At 47.1% G+C, this 24,054-nt stretch overlaps 2 protein-coding genes across 9 annotated transcripts; one reads left to right on the top strand and one right to left on the bottom strand.

Annotated features, from left to right (window-relative positions):
* Nucleotides 1–466: 466 nt before the first annotated feature.
* LOC105038330 (transcription factor VIP1) lies at nucleotides 467–8,772 on the top strand. Of its 6 annotated transcripts, none has more exons than XR_012141777.1 (6): nucleotides 467–1,092; nucleotides 1,916–2,048; nucleotides 7,294–7,378; nucleotides 7,959–8,278; nucleotides 8,463–8,502; nucleotides 8,587–8,772. XR_012141777.1 is itself a non-coding variant. In XM_010914100.3 (4 exons), the coding sequence occupies exons 1-4, from the start codon at nucleotides 527–529 to the stop codon at nucleotides 8,207–8,209; spliced, it is 1,035 nt and encodes a 344-aa protein (XP_010912402.1). In that variant the 5' UTR covers nucleotides 467–526; the 3' UTR covers nucleotides 8,210–8,404. The 6 variants fall into 6 exon arrangements, 1 of the variants encoding a protein (XP_010912402.1); XR_003799790.2 differs by having other exon boundaries at nucleotides 8,435–8,470; nucleotides 8,561–8,772; XR_012141776.1 differs by having other exon boundaries at nucleotides 8,435–8,502.
* An 840-nt stretch (nucleotides 8,773–9,612) lies between these two features.
* On the bottom strand, nucleotides 9,613–23,845 carry LOC105038449 (serine decarboxylase 1-like). Of its 3 annotated transcripts, XM_073258711.1 has the most exons (5): nucleotides 23,119–23,845; nucleotides 22,272–23,021; nucleotides 21,710–21,903; nucleotides 21,498–21,631; nucleotides 9,613–10,347 (listed from the first exon to the last, which is right to left on the bottom strand). In XM_073258711.1, exons 3-5 carry the CDS (start codon nucleotides 21,828–21,830, stop codon nucleotides 9,778–9,780), a joined length of 825 nt encoding a protein of 274 aa, XP_073114812.1. In that variant the 5' UTR covers nucleotides 21,831–21,903; nucleotides 22,272–23,021; nucleotides 23,119–23,845; the 3' UTR covers nucleotides 9,613–9,777. The 3 variants fall into 3 exon arrangements, with proteins under 3 accessions (XP_073114812.1, XP_073114810.1, XP_073114808.1); XM_073258709.1 differs by having other exon boundaries at nucleotides 22,272–23,845; XM_073258707.1 differs by lacking the exons at nucleotides 22,272–23,021; nucleotides 23,119–23,845 and adding an exon at nucleotides 22,045–22,260.
* Between the last annotated feature and the right edge of the window lie 209 nt (nucleotides 23,846–24,054).

Raw genomic sequence — 24,054 nt, 5'->3', positions numbered from 1 at the left:
GGCATTTAAATAACGCAGTTATTTTCCATTATCGCTTGTTATTTCTCGTCAGTTGTAACTGCCGTTATAATAATCATTCTTATTTAAATAATAGAAATTCCAAATCATACGTTTTGGGGTGAATAACGGCTGTTACACATAACGGTCTGTAACGGGTTTGTTGAGGGTCCGTTAGAATAACGCTGTTATTGCAACGTTAGATTTCCGGACTTCACCCGCCGGTTTCTAAATTTATGGGAAAGATATTAGAAGCGTCGAACCGATAATTGGAATTAAAGTCTCCGTACGTACGTGGCCCCCATCAGCGTCTGACTTCTGCCAAACCAACTCCTTTGCCCCATCTGGATACACCATTCATCACCATCCATTCCCAATCAAACGGTAAGTGGTTAGCAACATCAGATAGACCATCGCTGATGTAATGCTGACACAGTGACCATGGACTTATAAGTCACCACCACCCCATCATCTCCACCGCCTCCTCCACCTTGTCCGTCTTCCGCAGCTCGTTCCGTGGGCCCTTGCGATGGACCCGACCGGACTCCCTCCGACCAACCACCGGTTCGGCCTGATCCCCCCAAACCCACGCAGCGTCGGCGGCGGTCACCGGCGCGCCCACTCCGAGACCTTCCTCCACCTGCCCGACGACCTTCTCTTTGACTCCGACCCCGACTTCAGCATCTCCGACATCGACTTCCCTTCACTCTCCGACGACAGCCTCTCCGCCGGCGACGCCGTCGCCCCAGGCGGCGGCCCGCCACCGGTCGACTCGAGGAGGTCGGATCCGCCGGCGGTGGAGCAGGGGAGGGCGGGGAAACCCGCTGGAGGTGCTCACCTCAGGAGCCTCTCTGTCGATGCTGCGTTCTTCGAGGGGCTGTCGTTCCAGGCTGCGCCGGCATCTGCCGCCCCCGCTGGCGGCGGAGACGGGATGCAGGATAAGAGGGGGCTCCACCGACGGAGCGGATCGATGGACGGGGCCACCTCGCCGTTCGAGGGGCAGTCGGCTTCATCGACGTCGGATTGCGCCAAGAAAGCGATGGTGGCGGATAAGCTCGCCGAGCTGGCCCTGATCGACCCGAAGAGGGCAAAAAGGCTTGATTTTTCTCTCTACTTTCTTTTCTTCTACCTCTGAATTTGATGAGATTTCCCGAAGTTGGAGTATTGGGAATTTCTATTCTTGGACTTTTATCCAGACTAGCTCGAATTGTTTTGGGGTTTTGTGAATCGTAATTTCTCGATTAACTTCGAATTAATACTCGCCATCCTTGTAGTTTAGATCTGATATTTGGGAATTCTGTCGATGAAGTTTGCCATTGGGATTCTTTAATGTACTAGCGTGGTTTACTTGATGGGGTATTTGAGGGGTTTTGTTTGCTGAATTTTTGTTTATCTTTTTTATATAAAATTAATTTCCTCCACGGATGTTTGCAAAGTTGAGGGCTTCCGATGTTATGACACGTGAAAAATAAATTCAACAACTTGACGCATTGCCAGAACCACCCTTTTGCGAATTTTTTGTCGATATCGTCCTCCCAAAGTCCTATTTTTTGGGGATGATTTTTGTCGACATTCTCTTCTTTCTGAGATGGGATATCGGAGGATTTTTAAATTTAGACATGCTATCCTTGTTCTTTTGGATTCTTGCATCTTGCTTGGTTTTTAAAAATCCATACTTTGAGTTTCCTTCTTGTTCCTTAAAAATAAGACGTTTGTGAGACCATCTGTCGTACCTCACTTTACGAGGTTGAAAAGAATGGTGATTGCATGTCATGTACTGAAAAATGAAGTTCATCTATACTTTAGAGTGGACTAGTGTCGTATGCTATTTTTATGTGTATTCAAGTTGTTTATTCTGCATAATTCCTATGATAATATCGTTAAACTGTATTTCTGAAATAAAGATTGCCTTCTATAGGATTCTTGCAAATAGGCAATCTGCTGCCAGATCAAAGGAGAGGAAGATTCGGTACACTAGTGAACTTGAACGGAAGGTGCAGACACTTCAGACAGAGGCAACCACTCTTTCAGCACAGCTTACACTTTTACAGGTAGGAGTCAAATTGGCCGCAACGGTTCATTGTTCGTTTAGACCTCAGTAATTCATTTGGTTTGAATGTGGCTCTTGAGAAGATGATTAGTTTAGCAGTGTCAGGCTTGCTTCCTGTATGATGTGTGTGCATCTCACTTGAACTCCAAGATCAGGGATTGTTACTGCCAGCTACAATATACCAACCTGATATTATTTTGCTAAATTTTCAATCACTTATTCATAGTTCATTATGTTCGTATCTGTTGCAAGTGCCAAGTGTATCCATCTTGGACCTTGCCAAGGTGGAACTGGGAATAAGCTATTGAACTCAATACTTCCCCCCTTAAAAAATTATTAGTTAAGAGGTGAAGGCTATCATTTCTTCATTAAAATTATGTAATCTCATAATTGTTCAAGTGGATCGTATATAGATGGTTCTTGGTTGATGCCTGGTTTTGTATGGAATTCCTCATACAATTTGACTGTGGTTTTTAGCACTATTTGGTTTTGCTAGCCAGTTGATCTTCTTTCTGCAACATGTTGGTGCAAATTTCCACACTGCACATCCTATCATACGTCAAGTTCCTTTCTTTGTGTTGAGGTCAGGGTCTTCTTGACTGCATTCTTGTAGATGGATTTAGTCGAAACCTTAAGTCTTCTACTTGCATAGTGTCAATCATCACTTACAAATTTGGTGACTGCTAATGCTTTCTGTGTTTCTTTACATCCTGCATTAGATAATACCGTGATGCAACTTTTGGTTATGCAAGCAGACCCCTCGTAAGTGATTTCAAAAGCAAACACAAACATGTTACCATCAAATAGGCTTTCTGCCCTTTTTTTGTTCTTCGTTTTTAATAGATAGCTCTTGGTTGTGTATGTATGGTGCTATCATTTTCTGTAGAAATTATTGTTTCTGAATTGCAAATGTTAATATTGGATTGGTTAGAGGCGGATTATTGGTTTTTGGTATTACAACTTAGGTCATTCTTGGGCTTTCTGCATGATACAGTTTCAAAGCTTGACTTGGTAAACTTTTCTATATAGTGTGCCACATGCCTTCTTTAAGGTCTTCTATTGCTGGTAGCACTAGTGTTTTTCCATAGTTTAATGTCAGCAGATCAGAAAATGTGTTTTTTTCTTGAAATATATGCTTTGACAACTTCCAGATCTATTTTGTACTTCATCAATAGATTCCAATTTTTAAAGAGTGAAGCTGAACTATTGTAACTTTTCTCTAGAAAGATGTGATAGTATGAAAAATTTTATAATTCATTAAATCATTCTGATTTTGCATTAGAAGTGTTAAGGAAATCTAATCTGAATATTTTCAGCTGATTGAAACTGACCTGATCAGCTAAACAAGCTTAAACTAGGTCCAGTGGGGGCTCATGCTCATACACATAAAGAAGAGCAGACACATAGAATCAAATTATCCATTATTTTCCTTTTGTTATATCAGTATCTGTTCTTCGCATAGATTTGCACTCTTGCCCCTAAATTCATTTTCAGATTTTAAATAATGACTATATTTGTTTAGTGGGATTAGGGAGTATCAATTTACATAGTCCTCACCCAGCAAATGTCTGAATAATGTCAAGCATATTTACATTAACGATATTTTTGAATTGGTCTGAATGGTTCATAAGTGGGCTTAGTCACATAAAATGTATAATAAGCATTAATATGTGTTATCGTATGCTTGCAGCTAAAGTTCATGTAAATTGGATCTTTGATGTGATACTAATTAATGACATACTTAGTTCTTTTATCTTACTTGGCTCAGGATAAAATATGGTGTTTGATATGCACCAGTGGTATAGCAAGTTATCTTTTTTATTCAGGATTTGAATGGACATTCACATGGCATATGAGGACATACATCTTGTTCCCAAGAGATCTTTACTTTGAAAGCATATTATCTTTTTGTTAAAGTGGCGTTGAAAGGATATTAGAAAATGCTTTCAAATAGAATTGTGGTTCTTGGATAAATATTAGAAGTTAATTTGCTGATCATCTAATCAAGAATTCCAAAGTTTGTTCACCGCTAGATGGACTGGGTGCATCAACAGTAAGAAAAGATGGGCTTGATGTTAAACAGTTCTTGTCAAAAGAGAACTAACCTTAAGAAAATTTGTCATCTATAGATTAGTATGCATAAAGAAAGGTGAATGCTTAAAGAAAAAAAAGCATTTAGGACTATCTACCAAAGGACACATTTTGAAGTATGTTGGTACAGGTACTTCAACCGTCAAACCAAGCAAGATGCTGAAAGTACATGGAGAATCTAATTCAAAGATTCCTAGCACAGAAGCTAAACTTTTTAAGAATTTTGTGAGCATTTTGCTAAGTGGCTTAATAGTAGATGGCTGATATTTTTCCCTTTCTCATGGTTTGAGCTGTGTAATTAGGGAATGTTAATTGAAGGCCTTGCAACTTGTCATGTCATCTTAAGGACTTGAATACGATCAGCCTGTGCCTTTGTTTCCTTTTACTCTTTTTCCTTTTAAAAATCTACTATCATGATGTATGTGTGTGAATATTTATGCTATTATATATGTAGGTTCTGGTGACTATTATCTATTTTTGATGGTGGTTGGGAGGGTAGGAAGATACTGCTGCCACTTTTCCTTTAAAAAGCTGTAAAAGAGTTGAGAACAAGGCAAGAGAATTATAAAGGGCCATGGACTTGAAATGGTGTCACTTATAAGAATATGCACCATGAACTGAAGAAAAACATTTAAGAAGCTAAAATGGAAAATTTGGATCTGTGACATGGGGAGATTCCAAGCTCTAATCCTACCAACAAGTGTTGGCAAAGAGAGTTCTCAAAAGAATGTTGTACAAATGTTATTTTAGAATGCTGCTTCACTATGATAGATAATTTGGTCGAGTTGCTTCAACAAAATGAAACCTCCAATCGGCTTGGTATAGGATTGGTGGTATGATTGGAGGAATTGGCATTAAGCCTGTTTATTATTTAGGTAACTTCAGTTGCTGTATAGTCATAGAGTAGATGAGATCTGCAATGGTAAGAAGAGGAGGATTAGATTTATGTTAGGTTCAAGTTTGGCTTTTTCGATACTGGTTCTTACATCGGTACCATTCTATTACAGTATCGATATACGGTATGATACAAGATGGCAAGACATACCATATGTCGGTACGATATGAGATTATGTACCGGTATGGTATGTATGCCCGCAGTGGCGGAGCGTGAGAGGGATCAGGGGGGCCACCGCCCCCTAAAAAAATTTTAAAATACTTATTACCTATATATTTATATGTATGGTGCCCCTTCCCAATATTTTAGTCTTACATACATTATGAATCCACCGGTTTGGAAAAAAGCCATATAATTAATTTATATATTAATTTTTATTTAAAATAATAAATTTTTTAAAGAAAGAATAGTTGTTTATTTATTCTTTATCCTTTTATTTATTCTTCAACCTTTAACGTGGAAGAGATTATTGAGATTTTTGCACAATCAAAATCATTTTGCAGATGGCATAAGATAATATTTTTTACTTTTCTTTATTTATGCATAAAATTAAATATTTATTGATATTTTTGTAATATTTTTGGATATATATATCTTTATTTTATTATTTATTATAAAATATTTTATTTAAAAAATTATTAAAAAATTATTATTTTGTCCTCCCAATATTTGATGTTAGGCTCCACCACTGTATGCCCGGTACGGTATTGTACCGACTGGAACGACAAATCTTGTTTAGGTCTAATCAGATCAAAAGGTAGATTGAGAAAGCAAAGAGGGTGTGGCAAACAATTTTGGAATGAATCGGACAAGAAAATGAGATCTTTTTCCCCATTATATCCATATAAGGAGAAAAAAGTCTGGAGATGCAAGCTTTGATTTCCATCAGTGGGAAGTGCCACAGACCCAAAAAACAAATTCATGCTTTTCAGTTGATATATACTCACAAACAGCTGTGCGCACATTGCCACACAATATTGACAGAAATTACGAGCCAAAAAATCATTTTGAAATGCAAACCTCATGACATTGATATTAATTATCAAAGGCTTTGTTGGCAATGATTACATAATGTTAGACAAATCCTAAAGAGGGAACCTTCGGCAAAAAAATGAAAAGAAAAAAAAAAAATTCGAACATAGAACTATGCTGAAGATTGCATTTTCAGAAAACTACTATGCTGAAGATTGCATTTTCAGAAAACTAAGGGCCGATTTGGGTAATCTTGCAGGGAATCCGGCATACTCCTGCTGTATTTAATGGATTAGACAGCCTATTTAGGTATAGGCCATATCAACCAAGCTCCATCTAGCCCATATCCTAAGGGGGGAAAATGACTTCTTTGGGTCCTTTTTCCCCCATAGGATATGGGTAGGTGGAGTTTGAGGTCCCCCTCCCTCCTGGGAATACGAGTTAGGAGGAATTTGGTTGATACAGGTCATGCTCAAATGAGGACTGCCTAATCCACGAAGCCAACATGATTGGGTTGGATTTCCTGCTGGATTACCCAAACAGGCCCAAAAGAGTCCTGTTTTGTAGAGAAAAGTATCTAGGAAATGTTTGGACCAAATCTTCAACAGGTCCATAGGTAATATTGTTGAACCCTCAGTTACTGCAGCTTATGCACATTGTACTCAGGAGCATCATTATAAAATATATCGCAGACATTTCTTAAAGGCTTCTCCAAGATTTTTATAGTTACTTCAGAATGTGGTAAAGTGGAATGATTCAACAGTGAAAAATGGGAGAACAGGGTACTGTTGAACAGTTACCAATCCAAATTCTGATTTCTGTTGATAGTGTCTTGTTCATCATCATGCCTATGTTTAGATGTAAATTATCAATAACACCACTGTAACTATCTTGGGAGGTTTTCCCTTGACTTAAAAAGAAAAATCAAGGTTTGAATCTATTTAGTTTTAAGGGCATTGGCATTTTGATTCAGACAACTTTTGGCTAATTTTGTGCTTGCATCTTTTTCCAAATATGACAGGACATACTGCAGAATGGTCAAAAAAATAATATCATTCATGTTACTTTATATCCCTGTGAGATTGAAAACTTATGCAAAAAGTATTTTATTTTTGGAATACTTGTTGCAGTAAGACTAAACAATTTGCATTTCTGCATAGATGACCAATTTCTGTGGTGTCTCCTTTTTTTATTTCTTACTGATCTTCAAGCTTTCCTTAATACCTTGACATATGCATTACTTAGGATTATTACAATGATGAAAGTTCCAATTTATATAATATTCCAGAGAGATACTACTGGTTTGACGGCAGAGAACAGAGAACTCAAGTTGCGGTTGCAGGCCATGGAACAACAAGCAAAACTTCGTGATGGTATGTCTCTGATGCATTTTTAGTGTCCTCCATGCTGGTCTAAGCTCAAATTTTTGGTCTTTGCATTTTCAATATGCCATCACATCGACAACTGGATTATAAAATTCCCAGGATCCGTAATAATGAGTTTTAGTTTAATATGACACCTTAACTCTTCCTGTAAACTCCATTTGGAGGAATTAGGTGATAAGCTACAGTGTGCGTGAAGTTGTCCATTATCTTTAGTTTCATCTATCAATCAGACAATATTGACAGGATTGCAGTGGTTTTGCTTCACTAATAAAAAAACTGTCTGCTTTTACCAACCACTGGAAACTGAAGTGGTGTAAGTTAGCAAAAAGTGTGCAAGCTTTGAGTTCTAGAGCAGAAAATGGTCAGTAGAAGAATGACAAGATTGTTATAATTTCACAACATAATCTTGTTTAAATTGTTCTCAGATTCACAGCTTGTGGTCAGTTATTTGGGGCAGGGGCTCTTGACAGAAAAACAACTTTGCTATCTCCTACTTGGAGACACAAACACTGAATATGGAGAATTTCTATCACATTTATGTTACTGATTGTGTTTGGTTCCTGTACAGCTTTGAATGAGGCTTTAAGGGAAGAAGTGCAGCGGCTCAAGATAGCAACCGGACAGCATCCAAACATTAATGGGAATTGCTTTAATGGAGGACATCAGCGGACTGTGCCACCCTATTTCTCTCACTCACAGCAGTTGCCTCACCTGAGTGGACAGCAGGCTCAGCATCATCATCAATCTCCATCTCAGAGTTCTTCAAATGGCCAGTCTGTGAGTGGTCCCTCCATGAGTGACTCGATGGACTTCATGTGACGACATAATCAATCAGTAGCTACAATTTCTGCTACCTGTGCCTATATCACCGAAAGGAATTCAGCCAAGGTGAGGCATAGCTCATGTACACTAATGCATGTCTTCTAGGGAATTGTTGTTCTTTGTATGTTGATTATAATAATATTTGTATCCAAGATATTTGATTGGAAGTATGTTTTAAAAAATTCAGACTGATATTTCTGTGCTTATTATAACTCTGTACAGAAGTTGCTAAGAGACCTTTCTTCTTCAGGATGAAAGGTGGGTATGAGGAATGCTAACATTTATCAGAGGTAGCATAAATTTGTCCTTTTAAACACATGATATGGAATTTTTGCTTCAATGGTGCAGTGGACTGAACTACACATTTCGTGCAGCTTGATGTGTTGATTTTGAATGTTAATCCTCCTCAACAGCATTCTCTTGTTTTTAAAATCATGTCTGGCTATTCTATTGAATATGTCCTAAAATCATGTCTGGCTGTTCTATTCCCTGTTGTGCACTTTGGGAAAGTTTTGTAGAACGAGCAGTTAACGATTCTGGCTATCCTCTGGAACATTTTATTTTCTGATTTTGTTAGATCTACTCGCATTAAGCATAGCCATGCAAGTATAATATAGTTAGGTAACGCAGCTCTGTGACTTTGCCAATCACACTAGTTCGCACCCACAGATTCTTGGGAGAACGGTGGCCTTGGGGGTTGTCACATACAATGCAGTAAACGGCGAGTCAAAGCAGTGATATCCAAGGGTTAATACGCTTCTTTTTCTGGCAGCTTCTGTATCACAGTTCTTGTATGATGAAACCAAAATATTAACTTTCCACAAGAAAAAAAGGGATTTTGAGATTGAACGTCCAAAACCACAAACCAGCAACGCATCCCATAAACTGCTGCAACACAAGACTAGATTGATATCCAAGGGAAGGAAATCAGAGGAATGTTGGTCTGAAGTCTCTAGTCTCTGCAATTTATAGGGCCTAGCAAATACTGAAAAAATTCAACATATCAAATGGAATGTAAATACTACCAAAAAAAGGTTTGGAATGGAAATTGAATTTGATCAGACATTTTACCTCTTATCTGTTGGCTGCTGCCAGTGACAAGCATTGTTGCAGGTGCCCGATCTTCATCCGAAGTCAACACCTGCAAATTGAACTATAATTTTGTTTGCAGATACAAAATTCTAAGCGTGAAAATCCTCTGAACTGACAGAAATTTAGATTAGTGCATGGTTCCTCAGTTGCAGGGAGAGACCTCTGCAAGTACCCAGATCCATCCAACACTTGTTCATATTCAACAATTTTTGCAGGCTAGCATCATTATAAGAAGGAGACTGAGATCAATCAATATGATCTGTTTTCAGTTAGAAATATAAATTTAAGAAACAAGAACCACGAACTCCTTGCCTGCTCTTGTCGATGTTAATTATTGAAAGACCGATATTGGAAAAGATTAAAAATTTTTCCTTCATGATTACCAAAAATTATTTCCTACTACAATGAGCACCGAGGCACACGAGTTCACACATCAAACAACAAAAACAACAAGCCTCTAGTACAATAATGCATCACTTCTTATGCAAAGAACAGAGACAGTTATCATCACCTATATCTGCTGCAATACAAGGAGATGCAATCTTCCCATCCTCATACCAGCTAGAACGTTTCTGAACCAGTTCGTCCAAGAAAGTATCAAGCTTCTCAATCGTGACATTGGGCATCACCACAACATGAGCAATATTTCCCTGACAAGCAAGTTGCCAGCGTCGGACAAACTCCTCACCTTTCGGCCTCTCAAATACAACAGTGCTACTGAGCTCATTAAGCATTGCACCAACTCCTGCTGCTTTAAGTTGATCTTTTAGATAGTGCGCATTCCTCAAGCACTTCTGAACTTCTTGCTGACATCCTCTATAACCTTTTCTATTTAGTGTATACCAGAGGAAGATTGGGGCATGACCATTACGGCTGCCCATGATGGTGGCATCCCTAGAAGCAAGATACTCGACACTACTTGAAAGGGCATTGATGTGCTTCAGTCTGGTTATCTGCACACCGCAAGGCATAGGACATCCAACAAACTTGTGGCCAGACACGCTCACACTTCCAATAGGCTTTTTAAATGTTACTTTAGGTGCCTGTCCAACACCAAAGTCATATATAACCCATATCAGGAATTGGATGCCAGGCCAAGCATGCATTTCAAAATTTAAGAATTCATTACCTAGACAGAATATTAAATATTTCATGATGCAAAGGTCAGCAGGATCTGGAAATCAGTAAATAGGCATTGAGTTTGTTGCGGTCAATCCCCTCCGTCGTCTGGTCGCCGGGAATGAGCGCCTGCAAAAAGAAAGTCCACACTGACCGGAGGCGGCTCCGGCGGAGACTCTCTGACGGTCAAGTCAGGAAGGAGACTGGGCAACAGTGAAATGAAGACAGAAAGCTCAATTGAGAGAGAGAAAGAAAGGGAGCAAGCCTGAGAGTTTTCGGAAGGACCCCTAGCACTGTTGCCTTCCCCGATATATATAGTGGAGCACGATATGGCGCCATCATTAATGGCGCGGATAATTGGAGAATTGTCAATTCACTGTAGAATGTTATAGTCGCCGTAAAGGTGTCAAATCACCGTGGGGCCGTCAAATCACTAGAGTTGACAAAGCCATAGGCGGGATAATGCCGCTAGGCGGTAGCGCCGCATGCCGTTGACAGGGCTGACAGTCTTTGGCAGTAGTACGGCGATTGGAGAAGTCGACCGACCTTAGGTCGGTGGCCAGCTGAGGGGCGTCGGGTGAAGATTCGGACCCCTCCGACGGTCAGTCGGGCACGTCGCGAGGGTCGGACACCGGACCTCCCGGTGTAGTCGGTCGGGAGGGCAGAAAGGGTCTGCCCGACCGACACACTCTCGACCGGTCCGTCGGTCGGTCGGTCGATCGGTCGGTCGGTCGGTATATCCCAACAGTTGCCCCCCCCACTCCTGAGCCTGATGTCGCATTAGCCCGCGTCTCCACGCAGGCGGGACGTTGGGTGAAAGGAGTGGACTCCTCGCTGCGTCCCGGACCAGATTTGCCGACTTCACCGGCGGATGGTTCGGGCAGGTCGACGTCAGGTGTCCCGTTGTCCGATGATGGGACGTCAAACAATCTGGTGCCAGGCGATCGGATGTCGGGCGATTCGGTGTCAGGCGATCGGGTGTCGGACGATTCGGTGTCAGACGATCGGATGCCGGACGATTCGGTGTGGCGATCGGGTGTCCGGTGCCTTTTGGGGAACGCAAACCGCCGCCCAACACTGGTTCTGGGAGCGCGGGGCGCTGTCAGGCGTCCCATCGGGAACGCGAATCGCTGCGGGCAATTTAATTCCGAATCGCGGCTCTTCCGCCATGTGTCAGGGGTTATCGGGCCAGCGTCCTTCGCATTTAATGAAGGCGGCATGGCCTTCTCGGGATGGATGCGCCGAACCGCCGGGCCGAAAGGGGGCCCGGATGCCGCCACGTGTCATCCATCCGAGAAATCTCGATCGACGCGGCGTCATCTCGACCGTTGAACGGCCCTATATATATAGGGCCACTCGTGCTTGAAGCTTCATTCCTGACGATTTGCTGCGGAGACTCTGCCCAAGCGATCCTTCCGTCGTCGCCGGCAGCTGCCTCCCCTTCCGCTCTCGCAAGGGTCCACCCGGGGTTCGTGCTCCTTCCTGTTTTGCCCTAGCTTTCCTTTAAACCTTCTTTCTTCCTTCTCCTTCTCCTTTGGTCTTGTCTTCCTCTTGGTTCTGGTGTTATGGCCGGAACCTCATCTCAGGGGGCTCGATCGGGAAACCCGACCGATGACCCTCGGTCGACTTCGAAAGTTGAGATTTTCTCGCTTTCGGGGCCGAATGTTGATTGGCTTCGGGATCAGTATCATATCCCGGAGCAGTTCCAACTTTCCGCCCCAGGGGTCAGCGGTCGGGTTAACAACCCACCGGTGGGCCAGGTGGCACTGTACGTCGAGGACCTCCGGGCTGGTCTTCGGCTTCCGATTTCGGAGTTCGTCCGAAATCTGCTGGATTATTACGGACTTTGTCCAGCGCAACTGGCGCCGAACTCTGTTCGGCTAATAATCAGCTTCGCCTTGTTGTGTCAGCTTCTGCCGACCAACCCTCGTATCTCTCTCTTTCGGGTATTTTTTATCCTCCGACCCCACCCTAAGGCCCGAGGGTGGTGGCTCTTCAACCCCCGGAAGGGTCTTTCCTTCATCACTGGCCTTCATCGTCCATTCACGGATGGAAGAACCAGTTTTTCTTTGTTTCTTCTTCTTCTCCCTGGGGCTTCCCTTCTCATTGGGGCGCACCCCAAACCGAGGCGAACGAGAACAGTCGGGTGGAGGCGGACGACCGGGAGGACTTCCACCGACTCAAGGACATGTCGGTCCCGAAGCAGAGGGAGCTTGTTACCGAACAAGCCCTCTATGATGCTAGCCTGAGCTTGGTCCCCCGTCTAGGTATCGCCCGATCCATCGGTTATCTTTTTATTTGGCATTCGTTCTCGTGCATATATTAATCCTTCTGTCGGTATCACAGGGACACCGCCGAGGATGAGACCGACCGACGCTGAAATCCGACAATATGCGGCGAGGAAGAGGCCGGCGTTGGGGGTCGGACCTTCACGACCGCTGAAGAAACCCTCCACAGCGGCGCCGACCGTCGCGGCGTCGGTGACCGATCAGTCGGAGCCGGTGATCGCACTCTCGGCTCCGACGGTGCAACCGGAGGAGCGGCCGGTGGAGGAAGCGGTTGAAGGAACGTCCGGCTTCGCCGACGAGAGTGGCGTCGGACGCCGTTCGGGAACCCGAACGCTATCCGACGGCGTCTGCAGCTGCAACGGGGGTTGCTGCGTCAAACTCAAGCATCCCCTCCTTACCGGATCCACTGGCTGGGGTGGCCGATCGGGTGAAAGCCCCGATGGACCCCACTGACGACACAAGGTCGGGGAGTCGCACTGCGCCGCCTGGCGCTCAGTTCTCCGAAGGAGCATCGGCACTGGCCGACCACAACCTGGCCAGGAGGCTGTTCCAAGGGATCCTCCTCCCAGCCGACGTGGAGGTGCTGAGGTCTCGGCAAGTGATCGAGATGCTATCTTCGTTCTACCCGACCATGGTCGGGGTAAGTTCTACTTCGTCTCCTTTTTCTTTAGTGTTTTTATTACTTCATTTTCCTGACGTAGTGCCCGCGTCCGCAGCTGATATATACCATGTCCGAACTTGAAGCCGGGTACCGGAGGTTTGGGAACGTCCGGGCGGCTTGGAAGGACAGGGCGGCGGCCGTCGAAGCCGATCGGGCGATGCTGGTCGAACACCTGAAGCAGTCGGCCGATCGGGAGGCGAAGTTGGTGGATGAGGTCTCTCGTCTCGGGTCCGAGCTCAAGTCGGCCCGAAAAGAAGCCAAGCGCAAGGGTCGGACTGCACACCGTCTGCGGTGCGAGCGGGACGACGTCGCCGTCAAGCTTGAGGCCGAACACGAGCAGCTCTGGGTCAGCCTGAAGAATCTTGCCAAGGCTGAGGAGGACTTGTCGATTGCCCAGGCCGATGCCGACATAGCGAAGGCAGAGGCAGAGTCGGCGAAGGACTCTCTCGATCGGGCGGAAGCGGAGGCAAGGTCGGCGAAGGAGTCGGCGAGTCGGGCGGTGGACGACTTCCGTGGCTCCGACCGGTACCGAGAGGAGCTACTGGAGTCCGGCTTCGTGTCGTACCGGGTGGGGTACGAGGATGGTCGGGATGCAGTCCAAGCCCTGTACCCGAAGCTGGACCTCAGCGGCATCATCCCACCGGGGGTCGAGGACCAAGCCACGGAAGAGATGGCCGACCCATCGTCGGGAGGCGTCGCCGTGGCGGGAGAGGCCGTTCCAGAACAGATTGCCGAAGGAGAGACGACCCTGACTTCTGGCCAGGACCCGACCCGTGATCCGACGCCGACCGCCAGTCCAGCACCGACCGACGATCCTGTTTCGGCCGTCGACCCAGTGCCGATCACGGTGGATACACCGGTCATCCCCGAGCTTCCGTCAGTCGAGGAGATTGACTCCGAAGGATGATCGTGGCCTCATCTTCTTTTATCGTTTTTGGTTTTCTTAGCACACTTGTAATCGGGCTTCGGCCCGATTTTGTAACCGAATGAACTTAAGAACTTTCTAGTTTCTCTTTCGACTTCCTTTTCTTGCCTGCTGGGATGTGCTTATAATCACGGGGTCATAAGGTCGGAGGGAGCAGTCTTGGCGTGCCGCATTAGGACACCCAATCGTCACCCCGAGTCGTTAGTTGAGATAGTCGGCGGTTCAGTGTGAGGTAAGCAAGACAAACCCCGACCACTGATCGCCCGTTTCAGGACCTAGACCGAACATCCGTCGTTAGGCCACAAATCGAATGCCAGAGTCGAACGCACATCGTCCTGGCGTGAGTCGAACGCATGTCGTCCTGGCGTGAGTCGAACGCACGTCGTCCTGGCGTGAGTCAGGGGTCGACCGACTTTAAGGCACGAGCGTGCTGAGTCGGCCGCACTGGCAGAGTCGAAGGTCGTTCGTGGGGAAGATAGTCGACTGGCTTTTGGGCGCATCCCGATGACCCGAATGTCATCCGATGTGATCGGTCAGACTGCATCTGCTACATTGTCGCACGCAGTCGACGCGTCCAGTCGGGAAGGCGATGGTAAGTCGAGTTTCCCTCACCCAGACTTTGGTCGGGCGCTTGTGTAGCACCGTGTGATAAACGATGGTAAGCCGAATACCCTTCGACCGGCTTCGACCTGGTCGGTAAGTTGCGAACGCAGCGTTGGTTGCATTGGCGCTTTTGCCTTTCCCGGCCGGAGCAGGGTCGGTGAGTCGGCTGATCGTTCTGCCCGAACGTTCTAGCCGAAAGTTGTAGAAGGAGTGTAACTCCCATTTTTGCAAGTGCGTCGGTTCTTTAAACGTTCGACGAAACACCGACAGCCAGTCCGATGGCCCGAAGTAGAACGTAAAGTCCGTGTTGGGACGTCGAGCGCCGAACCCCAGTCGAAGGGTCGAAATTCCAGACTCCGAAGTTTAAATCGAGTTCGTATCCCCAATGGGGGGAGGTACAGATTTCACTGATGGTACAACCTCAGATTGTCGGCGTTCTAGGTTCGGGGGATGGTTTTTCCTTCCAGGGTTTCCAGTCGGTAAGCTCTCGGTCCGTAGGCGTCGGCCACCTTGTAGGGTCCCTCCCAGTTCGGGGATAATTTTCCTTGATCCGAGGGTTTCGAGACCTCCGCCCTTCTCAAGACCAGGTCTCCAGGTCGAAAGAGCTTTGGCTTTACCCTGGCGTTGTAATATCGGGCCACCTTTTGTCGGTAAGAAGCCATACGAAGTTGGGCCTCACGATGGAGCTCGGGCAAGAAGTCCAAGTCGGCCCTCCGACACTCGGAGTTCTCTGGCTCACGGTATTGCTCGACCCTAGTTGATGGCAATCCGATCTCCAGCGGGATCATGGCTTCGGTTCCATAGGCCAAGCTGAAAGGTGATTCTCCGATCGGGATACGGGGTGTCGTCCGGTACGCCCACAGGACAGAGTTCAGCTCTTCGACCCAGAGGCCCTTGGCTTTATTCAGTCGGATTTTGAGCCCGTGCAATATGGTCCGGTTGGTCACCTCGACCTCGCCGTTGGACTGTGGATGCCCGATCGAGGTTAGTCAGTGTGTGATGTGAAATCTCGCGCAGAAATCTCTGAAGTCCTGGTTGTCAAACTACCGCCCATTGTCGGTAATGATGGTGTTTGGCAGTCCGAACCGAAAGATGATGGACTTCTGTACGAAGTCTTTCATCTTCCGCTCAGTGATTTGTGCTAAGGATTCGGCTTCCACCCATTTCGTGAAGTAGTCGATCGCGACGTCGATGAATTTTCGTTGTCCGGATGCTGGGGGAAAAGGTCCGAGTATGTTGATTCCCCACTGGACGAAGGGCCACAGGGCGATGACCGGAGCAAGCTGGCTGGCGGGTCGGTGCTGTATGTTGGCATACTTCTGGCATGGTTCGTACCTCCGAACCAATTCAGCAGCGTCCTTCTTCATAGTGGGCCAGTAGTAGTCCTGTCGCAGGACTTTGTAAGCCAGAGACTTGCCCCCCAAGTGATCGCCACAGATTTCTTCATGTACTTCTTTGAGGGCATAGTCCGCGTCGGTTGGCCCCAGGCACTTCAGTAAGGGAAGAGAGAATGACCTTTTATACAGTCGGCCGTCGATCATTACGTACTGGAAAGCCGTCCACCGGAGTCGTTTGGCCTCCGCAGGGTCTTCGGGGGTAGATCCGTCGGTCAGGTACTGAGCGATCGGGTCCATCCAGCTCGGCTCCGCCACTAATTGCAGTACTTCCCCGACCTCGTCGACGCTCGACCGTTCAAGACTTTCCATGAACATCCGGCCCAAGGCGCAGTAGTCGGACGTCGCGAGCCTGGAGAGCGCGTCGGCCCGAGCATTTTTTGTTCTGGGGATGTGGGAGATCTCGAAGTATTCGAAGCGCGTCACGAGATCTTTTACTTTTTGGCGGTATTTGACCAGGGTCGAATCTCGTGCTTCGAACTCGCCTTTGATCTGCCCAACGACCAGTTGGGAGTCGGAGAAGACTTTGAGTCGGTCAACTCCGAGCTCCAATGCTAATTTCAAACCCGCGACGAGCGCCTCATACTCGGCCTGATTGTTGGAGGCCTTGAAGTCGAATCGGAGGGCGTGCTCAGTAACCACCCCCTCTGAGTTGGTGAGTAGGAAACCGGCCCCGCTCCCCTGAGCATTGGAAGCTCGGTCGATGTGCAACACTCAGGTCGAGTCGGGGTCACAGTCGCGGGTCCCGACCTCCGCCGGGCTTCCCTCCCCCGACGGTAGGTCGGTCGTCGGGCATTCGGTGATGAAGTCGGCCAGAACCTGAGCTTTGAGGGCAGATCGTGGCCGGTATTGGATGTCGAATTCGCTCAGTCTCACGGCCCATTTCGCCAGCCTTCCTGATGTGTCTGGGCAGTGCAAGATGGCTCTCAAGGGCTGGTCGGTGAGGACCACGATGACGTGTGCCTGAAAGTACGGATAGAGTCACTGTGCCGAAATGACTAGAGCGAAAATCATTTTTTCTGCTTTCGAGTACCGAGTCTCGGCTTCGTGGAGTACCTTGCTGACATAATATATCGGTTGGTGGACTCGGTTCTCGTTCTCTCGAATGAGCACCGAACTAACTGCCTCCGGAGAAGTAGCCAGGTAAAGGTACAGGACCTCCCCGACCTTCGGTCTCACGAGGAGCGACGGAGAGGACAGGTACCTCTTCAGTTCCTCGAAGGCTTGCCGGCACTCATCCAGCCAGGAGAACTGCTTGGCTTGTTGCAAGGTTTTGAAGAACGGGAGGCATCTCTCAGCCGACCGAGAAATGAATCGGCTGAGCGCGATGATCCTTCCGTTGAGTTGCTGCACCTCCTTCTTGGTGTCCGGGTGTCGCATGTCGATGATGGCCCTGATCTTCTCGGGGTTAGCCTCGATTTCCTATTGTGAGACGAGGAATCCTAGAAACTTCCCCGAGGTCACCCCGAAGGTGCACTTGGTCGGGTTTAGCTTCATCCGGTGTCGTCGTAGAGTGCAGAAGGTTTCTTCAAGATCTCGGACATGATCCAGAATTTGCGCACTCTTTACCAGCATGTCGTCAACGTACACTTCCATGTTGCGCCCGATCTGATCTTTAAAGACCTTGTTAACCAGTCGTTGGTAGGTGGTGCCAGCATTTTTCAGTCTGAACGGCATTACTCTGTAGCAGTAGAGGCCCTTGGCGGTCATGAAGGCGGTGTGATTCTCATCTTCGGGCGCCATCCAGATCTGGTTGTACCCTGCGAAGGCATCCATGAAGCTGAGCAGTCGGTAGCCGGACGTCGCATCCACCAGCTAATCGATCTTCGGAAGTGGGAAGCTGTCCTTTGGACAGGCTCGATTCAAGTCGGTGTAGTCGATGCAGATTCTCCATTTCCCGTTGGCTTTTTTCACCATCACCACGTTGGCGAGCCAATCGGGATAAGTGGTCTCCCTGATGAAGCCTGCCTCGAGTAGCTTATCCACGTCGATGGCCTTCTGTCTTTCTGGAGCGAAAGATCTTTTCTTCTGCCTTATTGGCCTCGCTGATGGGTTAATGTTGAGTCGATGGGTCATCATCTCTGGGGAATTCCCGGCATATCCGCCGCCGACCAAGCGAATACGTCGGTATTTGCCTTTAGTAGCTCTGCCAAATGTTGCCGCTCGGGGTCGGGTAATTGAGACCCGACCCACACCTTTTGGTCGGGGTTCCCTGCTATCGTGATGGGAACGAGCTGTTCGGCCGGCTCATCCCGCTCTTCTTCCTCCCGTTGGTCCAGCTTATCGGCCGTCAGGAGGCCTTTCGACTCGTCGCTTTGAGCGGAGATCTGAAAGCATCGACGGGCGAGGTGTTGATCTCCGCGCATCTCTCCGATGTCATTTTTGGTCGAAAATCGAACCAAGAGATGATACGTCGAAACTATCACCTTAAGGGCGTTCAGTCCGGGTCTTCCGAGTATGGCGTTGTAGGCGGAGGGCACCCGGACGACCGCGAAAGTCAGGAGGACCGTGCTTTGTCGTGGTTCGGCTCCAGTTGTCACTGGCAGGGTGACCTCTCCTTCCACTGCGACAGCGTCTCCAGCGAAACCTATTAGGGGCGTAGGGACTCTCTTGAGTCGGTCAGCCGACAGTCGCATCCGTGAGAAGGTCGAGTAAAACAGAACGTTTGTTGAACTTCCATTATCTACAAAAAAAAATTTTACATCATAATTGGCTATTGTCGCCGAGACAACAACAGCACCATCATGGGGGATTTGGATGCCCCGAACATCTTCTTCTGTAAAGGTAATCGCATCGTCCGGGCGTAGCCTCTTCGCCGGCTCCCCTCCAGCGGACGTCCCCGGGTCCAGCCGTTTGGAGATCATGTTGATGATCCCGGCCGTAGGTTGATTATCAGTCGCTTCTTGGGTCGGCTGGGGTCGTCGGTCGGCAACTGGTCGAGCTGGCGGGTTCCTCCGAAATTTATCGAGATACCCCCGACGGATGAGGGCTTCGATCTCATCCTTAAGCTGGATACATTGCTCGGTGTTGTGGCCGTGGCCCCGGTGGAATCGGCAGTATTTTCGTCGGTCGAGGTCCTTTGCCTTCAAAGGTGGAGACCGTCGCAGGTACTCTTCCCCTTCGATCTCCATCAAAATCTGCACACGAGGAGCAGAAAGGAGAGTGTAGGAATCGTACCTGGGGCATGTCGGCCTCGGGCTCCGACGTCGGGGTGACCTCTTGTCCCGTCGTGGTGGCGACACCCGACCGTCGGTCGGGGGCCCGCCAGGCACAGCTGGGTCCCGACCCTTTCTCCGTTTCTCCTTCGGACCTTTAGGCTCGGCCAGGCGTCGGTCGGAAGCTCCCTCGTCCGCGCGCATATACTTGTACGTGCGCTCCAGCAACTCAGCATACGTCCGGGGGAGGGTTTTGTCCAGGGAGTAGGTAAATCGGGACGCCCTCAGCCCCCGTTTCATGGCCGAAATGGCCATGTCCTCATTGAGGTCCCGAACCTCAAGCGTGGCCGTGTTGAACCACGCCACGAAGTGTCGGAGCGTCTCATTTTTCTCTTGTTTAAGGGAGAAAAGGCTATCCGATATTCGGGACGGCCTTCGGCTGGTGCTGAAGTAGGCCGCGAAGGAGTGCTCGAGCTGCCCGAAGGAGTGGATACTTTCTGATCGAAGATCGGAGTACTAGACCCTGGCAGCTTTGCGTAGCGTGGCGGGAAAGCCAACGCAAAGGAGAGCGTCGGTTGCCCCTTGGATCGTCATGAGAGCTTTGTAGCTCTCCAGGTGGTCGATGGGGTCGGTGGAGCCGTCGTAAGGCTCCACGTGCGGCATCTTGAACCGACTCGGGATCGGTTCGTCAAGGATAAGTCGGGAGAGAGGTTCGACGGTTTGGAAGTCAACATCGTTCGAGGACTTCTGCCCGTCCACCTGTAACTGGGCAAGCCGACGGTCGATCTCGTCGAACCTGCGTTCGTAGTCGTCGATCCGTCGGTGCTGGGAGACCCCAGGAGTAGAGTCTCCGAAAGAGTCCGAGAGAGAGGCAGACGACGTTCGCGGCCGCTTCTCCTTCCTCGCTCGTTCTAGCTGGGAGGGAGAAAGCCGTCGGGGCCGATGGGCGTCGCACCGTGGCTGCCCCTCCTCCTCTCCGTGGGAGCGTTACGGCAGGTGCTCCTGCGGAGGCGACGGAGATCGATGCGGGCGTTGGCGGCTGCTCCTGGAGGGCATCGGACGTGCCGCCGGTTGCCCGATCGGTGATGGCGGCAGTTGGACCGGCTGTTGCTGAAGGCTCTTGACCGCGTCCGTCAGCACGGTCATCTGCCGCACGATCGCCACGATCTGCACCTCCGTGGTCACCGCGGGGTGCGGTGAGCTGGGTTCCACCGCGGAGGGTGGAGGAGAGGCTTCTTCCCGACGGGAAGAGCGCCTCGCCGACCCGGTGACCCTCGATCGCTGAGCTCTCGTCTTCGTCATCTCGAATTTCATGGGGATAGCATACCGTAACGTCCTGTGCGCGTTTCCACCCCCTACCTGGCGTGCCAATCTGTTACGGCCAATCCCCTCCGTCGCCTGGTCGCCGGGAACGAGCGCCTGCAAAAAGAAAGTCCACACTGACCGGAGGCGGCTCCGGCGGGGACCCTCCGACGGTCAAGTCAGGGAGGAGACTGGGCAACAGTGAAATGAAGACAGAGAGCTCAATTGAGAGAGAGAAAGAAAGGGAGCAAGCCTGAGAGTTTTCGGAAGGACCCCTAGCACTGTTGCCTTCCCCGATATATATAGTGGAGCACGGTATGGCACCGCCATTAATGGCGCGGACAATTGGAGAATTGTCAATTCACTGTAGAATGTCAAAGTCGCCGTAAAGGTGTCAAATCGCCATGGGGCCGTCAAATCACCAGGGTTGACAAAGCCATAGGCGGGATAATGCCGCTAGGCGGTAGCGCCGCATGCCGTTGTCAGGACTGACAGTCTCTGGCAGTAGTACGATGATTGGAGAAGTCGACCGACCTTAGGTCGGTGGCCAGCTGAGGGGCGTCGGGTGAAGATTCAGACCCCTTCGACGGTCAGTCGGGCACGTCGCGGGGGTCAGACACCGGACCCCCCGGTGTAGTCGGGAGAGAGGGCAGAAAGGGTCTGCCCGACCGACACACTCTCGGCCGATCGGTCGGTCGATCGATCGGTATATCCCAACAGAGTTAATAAAGTAAAAAAGAACAGACGCGCTTAACAAATGGCATCATGAGCCCAAAGAGAGCACCATCGCAATGAATATAGAATTTGTCTTTAAATCCACTTTCTTCAAGAGTTTGAATAACCATATCAAGATCATCAACTGCTCCCTTCACCGTTGTTCCTGCAGATCATAAAAATTAGAAAGCCGATAGAAAACTAATATGGAGGCTAGAAAAAGAAAAAATGGAGGGTATATTACCAAGGTTGACATTGACAATGGCTGGCTTTTCCTTGTTTTGGAATAGTTTATTTCTGAAGTTTTTGCAATCAATCTCACCCGAAACCTGAGTGTCAACCTTTACGCATTCTATTCGATACATCCTTGCTGCTTTAAAAACTGAGTAGTGGGATTCTGTTGAGGCATACAAGATTCCATCTGGAAAAAGTTCCCTCCTGCACAGCCAATGGCAAAGAGAATAGCAGTGTTAAAATACAAATAGCCAGATTATTTTATATTTCATCTTTCGAAAGAAGAAAACTGTTCGTTTATCTTAAGATAATGAACTGTGCCAGCATAACCTAGGCGTTGCCTACCAATTGCTAATTCCTGTATTGATGCCATAGAGGCTCAGGAGAGAGGAGCAATGGAAAAGCTCGATCTCTTTCTTTCTTTTATTTTCTTTCTCCTTTCTTTCTTTTTTTCCGTGTGTTTCTTTTCTTTTCTTTTCTTTTGTGGAGTTGGGGGGAGGTTGCAGCTCTGTGCGTGTCATTTGTGTTACTTAAGCATTTTTGGACATCAAACCCAGTGTATGGCTACTGACCCGACAAGAATACCATGCAGATTCCCTTCGGTACCGCAATTTGTGATGCAACCCCAGTATTCATTCTTTTCTAATTCTCATAAACGAGCAAACCAATCTAATACTCCCACTTCAAACTGCCTGGAATGGACACCATAGTTGCTTTCAATGAAGGGATCACCGAGATTGTTGATGGAAAAATGTTGCAGCTGGCCCAGAGCACCATAATCAAAGTCCAAATTGTAGGGGTAACCTAGAATAGAGACATTATCAGAGATAAAATGGAAGAAATTTAACAATCTTGTTTTAGCAAATAATTGAAGCCCTATGAGATATATTTTGAAACTTAGCACTGAAAAAGACCAACTTCATCAGAAAAGATGCCAAGGCAAGTTGGGCTAGCAAGAAATTGATATCAGATGCTGTTCAGCCACTTGCAGAAATATATAGTGCCCATCCAACAAAATGATATATGTGGAGAATAAACTAAATAGCATGTTCCAACAATTGCCTGCTTAAAGCTGTCATATATACTGAAAATTCAATCACCGTGATGCAGTGACTTAAAGATTCTTTTGATATTCTGAAAGAAAAGGGATGTGGATAAGATTCAAGCATTCATAGATAAGTGATGAAGTAAGACTCTTACAGCAGCAAACCTCTAGAATTGGAAGCTTACTGTTATAGTATTGGTGCATAATTAGAGGGCAGTGCACTTTTCTTTCTCAGCATCATTGACTTGACTGATTCAGAGGCCAGTACAAGACTTTTCTGATAGGCATATCTTTGCAATAGTCAGTGCCAAGCCAGTTCAAGCTTGGAACCTACAGGCCAGGGATGCAAAGAAGACGAGGTTGGAGGATCTTACCACACTCAGTATGATGGTAAGTTTCGATGCAAGAACAGAAGAAATTTTGTGAAGTCAACATGTGACTGATTCTATCAATGCTTCAAAGTGCTCCTGAGGCACAAAGTGAATAAAGTTAAAAGGTATCAATTAATAATCATGGAACTTGTGACTTGGTTAGCCATACGAGATGCTTGTTTGAACTATTTATTTTACTTTCTTGGTTTTACTTGGGAGCATTCCCATATCCAATTCCAACAGAGACAGCAGTCGAAAAGAATGGAGAAGATTTTGGCCTCTTGGATGAAATTCAACAGTATTATTCCTATACCATATATACATCCCTATCAAAATTCCTCCAGTGGTGAATAATGAACAAATTTCAAAACTTATTTTCTTATTCTTTTTTCCTCCTAGGGAGGATGTTGGAATCAATAATGAAAGAAAGCTTTATCTAGCGACATGTAAAACTGTCTCAAATTCCTGAAGAAAATGTTGGAATTGGAGCAATAAAATCAAAATCTGGCATTCCTACAATGTGATTCTGGATGTTTAAAGAAAAATGAACCTGTATTAGATAGATAGATAGATACATGTATATTTTAAAGTAGCTTATTTGTCAGCAAAGGAAAAAAGATGCAACTAGAATGCAATCTTTCATGGAGATTCTGCAAAAAGTGTATTTAGCTTATGGTGAAACAAAATCATTCAGCATACCATACAAATATGACATGCAAAATTTGGTAACACCTTTAAAATGAAGGCGGAATTAAATTTGGTAGTACATATCAGGATTAGCCTCCTAAGTTGAATGTATTGAAAAAAAGTTCTACTGGGCACCGGTCATTCAGTATTAAGTTGTGGCTGGAGATCACAGGTCCATCGAATCATAAAGTGAGGCAGCAGCGTCACGTCAAGACAAGTAATTTTTTTTGATATTTAATTATTGATCTTCCA

The sequence above is a fragment of the Elaeis guineensis genome, chromosome 1 (genome assembly GCF_000442705.2).
Source record: "Elaeis guineensis isolate ETL-2024a chromosome 1, EG11, whole genome shotgun sequence".
Taxonomy (NCBI): Eukaryota; Viridiplantae; Streptophyta; class Magnoliopsida; order Arecales; family Arecaceae; genus Elaeis; species Elaeis guineensis.
This window is presented reverse-complemented; position numbering and strand designations above follow the sequence as displayed.

What these genes read in the sequence shown, in the direction of transcription:
- LOC105038330 (XM_010914100.3), top strand. Translation starts at nt 527, where the DNA reads ATGGACCCGACCGGACTCCCTCCGACCAACCACCGGTTCGGCCTGATC. An exon ending in GACCCGAAGAGGGCAAAAAG is followed by an intron (nt 1,093 to 1,915) that starts GCTTGATTTTTC and finishes TGCCTTCTATAG; the next exon opens with GATTCTTGCAAATAGGCAAT. An exon ending in CACAGCTTACACTTTTACAG is followed by an intron (nt 2,049 to 7,293) that starts GTAGGAGTCAAA and finishes ATAATATTCCAG; the next exon opens with AGAGATACTACTGGTTTGAC.
- LOC105038449 (XM_073258707.1), bottom strand. Translation starts at nt 22,220, where the DNA reads ATGACACGCACAGAGCTGCAACCTCCCCCCAACTCCACAAAAGAAAAG. An exon ending in CATTGTCAATGTCAACCTTG is followed by an intron (nt 21,632 to 21,709) that starts GTAATATACCCT and finishes TATGATCTGCAG; the next exon opens with GAACAACGGTGAAGGGAGCA. An exon ending in TGATGCCATTTGTTAAGCGC is followed by an intron (nt 10,348 to 21,497) that starts GTCTGTTCTTTT and finishes GGTGTTGGACAG; the next exon opens with GCACCTAAAGTAACATTTAA.